The following is a 4,372-nucleotide window of genomic DNA, read 5'->3' as shown; positions in this document are numbered from 1 at the left end:
CTGTTTGAGGTGCAGTGACGTTTAAGGGCCCGGAGATCACGAGCATCCAGTAGAGTTTTACGACCTTGACCCTTACGCACAGCGATTGTTCCAGATTCTCTGAATCTTTTGATGATGTTATGCATGGTTGATGATGATAACTTAAAAGTCTTTGCTATTTTACGCTGGGTAACACCATTCTGGTATTGCTGCACTATCTTTCTACGCAACAATGGTGGAATTGGTGATCCTCTTACCATCTTGGCTTCTGAGAGACACTGACACTCTGAGAAGCTCTTTTTATACCCAATCATGTTGTCAATTGACCTAATTAGTGTTAATTGGTCTTCCAGCTGTTCGTTATATGCTCAATTTCCTTTTTCCAGCCACTTATTGCTACTTGTCCCAACTTTTTTGGGATTTGTTGACACTGTAAAATTTTGAATCAACATATTTTTCCTTTTTAAAATGTTACATTTACTCAGATTAAACGTTTGATCTGTCATCTATGTTATATTACGAATAAAATATTGACATTTGCCGTCTTCACATCATTGCATTCAGTTTTTATTCACAATTTGTTTAGTGTCCCAACTTTTTTGGAATCCGGTTTGTATTTATTTTCTTCCCACTTATTGGATTCAGCCAAATCTTTTGAGATATTTTTACAGACTACCTTTAACTATTGACTTCATGGCTTTTTGGCTTCTAGGCTGGAGGTCAAACACCAAAGGTCAAGCCAAAGGTTCAAGAAGAGGGCGATCAGAGGGACACAATAATCAACATGATCTCTATGGCCTCATCAGAGAGTACTGTGGCAGGTCTTATGAGCCTCTCAGCTCCACCATCTACCTCCTCTTCCTCGTCCATGGGTGACAAGGATAGGGGAGCGCCTGGTGGTGCTCAGACGTGGAGCGGAAAAGGCCAGGCTGGAACTGAGCAGCAACAGCAGCAGCCCAATAATGAGGTCCACACCCCAGCCCCAGCCAAAGTATCACTGAGTGAGTATCGTGTGAAGAATGCTGATGTCCTGGCAGCGCAGAAGAGGAAGCTTGAGAACATGGAGGCCAGCGTGAAAAGAGAATATGCTAATGCAGCCCAGGCTCTCATTGGCCAGCAGCAGCGGAAGGAGAAGCAGCAGCATCATCACCAGCCGTCCAGCTCCTCTTCCACCGCTGACATTAACCCCTCACCCATTATTCTTAAAATTCCCTTAGAAAAGGAGAGGTACGACCGGGCTCTGAAACTGCGTTTCCCAGCAGCTGGGGGTGGCAGCAGTAGCGGGCACGGTGACGCTGCCCGGGGTCAGGACTCAGACATTAAAGTGAGAATACGAGTGCCTGAAAAGCAAAAGGGAATTTCAGGAGAGGAGGGAAAGAGCAGAGACAAACACAGGGACAGGGCCAACCATCACCACCACCATCGTCACCATCACCACCATTCCTCCTCCACTGGTGCTTCTCTTTCCTCCTCTTCACACAAACATTCATCTAGTTCCAGTGGGGTGCCAGGAAGCAGCAGAAAAGCCCCGAGCGAGTCCTCTAGATCGGGCTCTTCATCCTCCTCCTCGTCCCGAAAGAGGACACACACCCAAGATCCCATAGCAGGCTCCCACCCAGCTCCTAAAGTCAGCAAGGCCTCTAGAAATCCCTACCAGTTACCGTCCCTGTCTTCCTCCTCTGGACAAAATGTGGGTCACGGTCCTGACCTTCTGCCTTCTCTGGGCCTTCCCCACAACCAAGGAACCTTTTCACACTCTAAAAGTGACAAGACAGACACTAACGGGCACGGCTCGGCAGGGGGAGGCCAGTCCAACGAGTACCAGGATACTTTTGAAATGCTGAACTCGTTACTGAGCGCACAGGGAGTCCAGCCGTCCCAGCCGTCCATGTTTGAGTACAGGTCTCAGTACGGGGACTACCGGTATGCTGGTGGCTCCAGAGGGAACAACTCCAGACCCCCACCTCTACCTTCAGAACCACCTCCCCCTCTTCCACCGTTACCCAAATAATCTGGTGGTCAGGACCCATTATTATGTGCTGTACTTGAAATTTCAAACACCCATTTTGTTACATAACACTTTGTACAATATTCCTTTTTTATTTTTATGAATATACTCGCCTAACACTTTGGTAGGTGAAGGTGGAGAAATGTACTGGAATAGATGTGGGTTTTTTTTTTTTTACAGTTTACTTGTGAGGCAATAATGAGGTTTGTAGACCTAAAATTTGAGACACAAAAGGCTTCAAGAAAAATCTAGATGTTTTTCTTCTCAATTCCAATGAAATGTGATGGTGGGGATTCATTCAGAATGAAATTATGTTGACTTAACAGATCTGAACTGCCATCCGGTACCTTTATAGGTTTCTGAACTGTTTTTGTAATGATTTTATAGTATGTTATTTATTGAGTGGTTTTAAAATAACCTAGTCTACCTTTTGAAGGTTTCCTTGTGTTCTGTAGGCAGAGGGAAATGTTTTCATCAAGACTGTACAGGCTAGTTTGACAGTGCACGTCTCCAAAGCCATCTTTTTGTTACTTTGTTTAAAAGAAGAAGAAAAAGTTTTATTCACTGCATTATTTGGTTAACCTGTACAAAGATTGTATTTTAAAAGTTAAAAGCAAAAATATTTTTTACCTTTTTGTTAATGACAATTACAAAAAAAGGCAATTTAAGTAAGCAAGCTTGTATGTTTCTCTTTGGACTCTGAGTGTTGCAGTCATTGTTTTAAATGGTTGTAAAATATCATATTCTGTTCTTTGGCAAATACACTAGCTTCATTCATCAGATCCATGTTCAAAAATCTCAACATATCAACCCCAAGTGGTCATTATGAAGGACTTGTGTTCAAAAAGAAAACCTTTGTCTTTAGGAACAAAATGAGCGTTCTGTGATGTCACCAGGTGATCGAGCAAATGGAACTGAACTGAATTTATGAACGACTTGATCTCTTGCAGTGAGTGCTCCTTGTGAGCCAAACAAACCTGTGTCGTGGGTTTTGGTCACCTGTTACGTCTCAGTATGCAAAGGAATAACACAGTATCATGAATGAGACATGGAGTTTTAGGATGTTTAAATTTCTCATATATAATCACAGTATAGTTTCATATTAAAAAAGTGTTGGATTTTAATCTTCAGATTGTTTATAATTCATGGTTTGACCATCAGTTCTTGCAAAAACCTTTCCATTTTTGTATGATCAAGCAAAATCCTAGATGGCATGCAAGCTATCAGTAGATCATCTTGAGCATGATATATTTGAGTAAAATCGCTGAAGAGGTTGTATGTCGGCAAGACAATTGGGTATCACCTGTACATTTCAGTCATTTAATTTTTATATGGGTTTGATTGTATAATCACTGCTCTTAATCTACCATTCTTTCATTTTATTATTTTGAACCTAAAATGGTTGTAAGCAATTTACAGCAATGCAGTACAAGAAATCAGCCATACAATTGCATCTTTTACTCCCGTGATAAATGGAACATGTGCTGCAAAAGAAAGGTTTGCTCAACAGTTTAGTTGTAGCTGTTCAGTTTTTGGTTGTAACAGGGAAATGGTTGAATGCACTGAATATTTATCTTTGTAGGTTTGCCTACAATGTCAAAGTGTTAACATGTATACTGGTTAAACCTTTAGAGTAGTTTTGAAATATTGTCTATTTCCAAAACACAAGATGACTGGGCAGAAAAAAATCGAAGTATTAATGTTCTTTGGGAAGATTATGAAAAATCATTTTTATAATAGGACCATATATAAGAAACAACAAAAGACACTCATGCAACCTAACAATGCAAAAATCACATTTACAATAGCTAAAGTTTCACGTTTCTTCTTGTCTTGGTGTTTTTATTGACACTCAGGTCTGTTTTATTTTTCATTTGTTCTATGTGAACACTGTTCATTTTTATAATGTGGTTGCCTAAATCTGAAAGTCAATAAATATTTTAAGTAAATTGCTTTGTGGGTTTATTATTTTAACCGCTGCTGTTTGGTGAGCTCGTGTGTCGCTCCGCTTTGAGTTTGAATGGCAGCTCAAAAGTCCAATAAGCTGCCAGTACTCTACTGCTTCCGCCAATGGGAGCACTGTACGGGCGTGGTCAGTGTGGAATGGGCGGGGTCAGTAGGCAACGCTGCGGGACTGGCAGCGTTGATGTAAAGCGTTCCAGTCTGCGTTTGTTGAGACCGTGGACGAAGCGGTAAGCAAGTTTACATAATTACTGTGAATATTTCTGCATTGTAGTTTAAAAGTACTTAGTTAATGCAAGGTAGGTGCTTGTCTATCGCTACTGGTCGTTATAATCTTTCTTTTCCTCTGAATAATTAAACTTAGCGCTTAGCTAATGTTTCAACAGCCAAACAAAGATGGCGACTCCAACCGGAGGAGTCGAA

At 41.2% G+C, this 4,372-nt stretch overlaps 1 protein-coding gene across 1 annotated transcript in view; it reads left to right on the top strand.

The window, feature by feature from the left end:
* Positions 1 to 3,894, top strand: part of ccnt1 (cyclin T1) — a 43,482-nt gene extending 39,588 nt beyond the window's left edge. Inside the window, exon 9 of the mRNA XM_037684640.1 lies at positions 692 to 3,894. Within this exon, the coding sequence (XP_037540568.1) occupies positions 692 to 1,990 (1,299 nt within the window). The 3' untranslated portion in view covers positions 1,991 to 3,894. The remainder of the gene's footprint in view (positions 1 to 691) is intronic.
* The last annotated feature ends 478 nt before the right edge of the window (positions 3,895 to 4,372 follow it).

This window comes from Nematolebias whitei, chromosome 11 (assembly GCF_014905685.2).
Source record: "Nematolebias whitei isolate Nwh7 chromosome 11, NemWhi1, whole genome shotgun sequence".
Lineage (NCBI taxonomy): Eukaryota > Metazoa > Chordata > Actinopteri > Cyprinodontiformes > Rivulidae > Nematolebias > Nematolebias whitei.
Note: the sequence above shows the minus strand (reverse complement) of the source record. Positions and strands in the feature narration are given on the sequence as shown.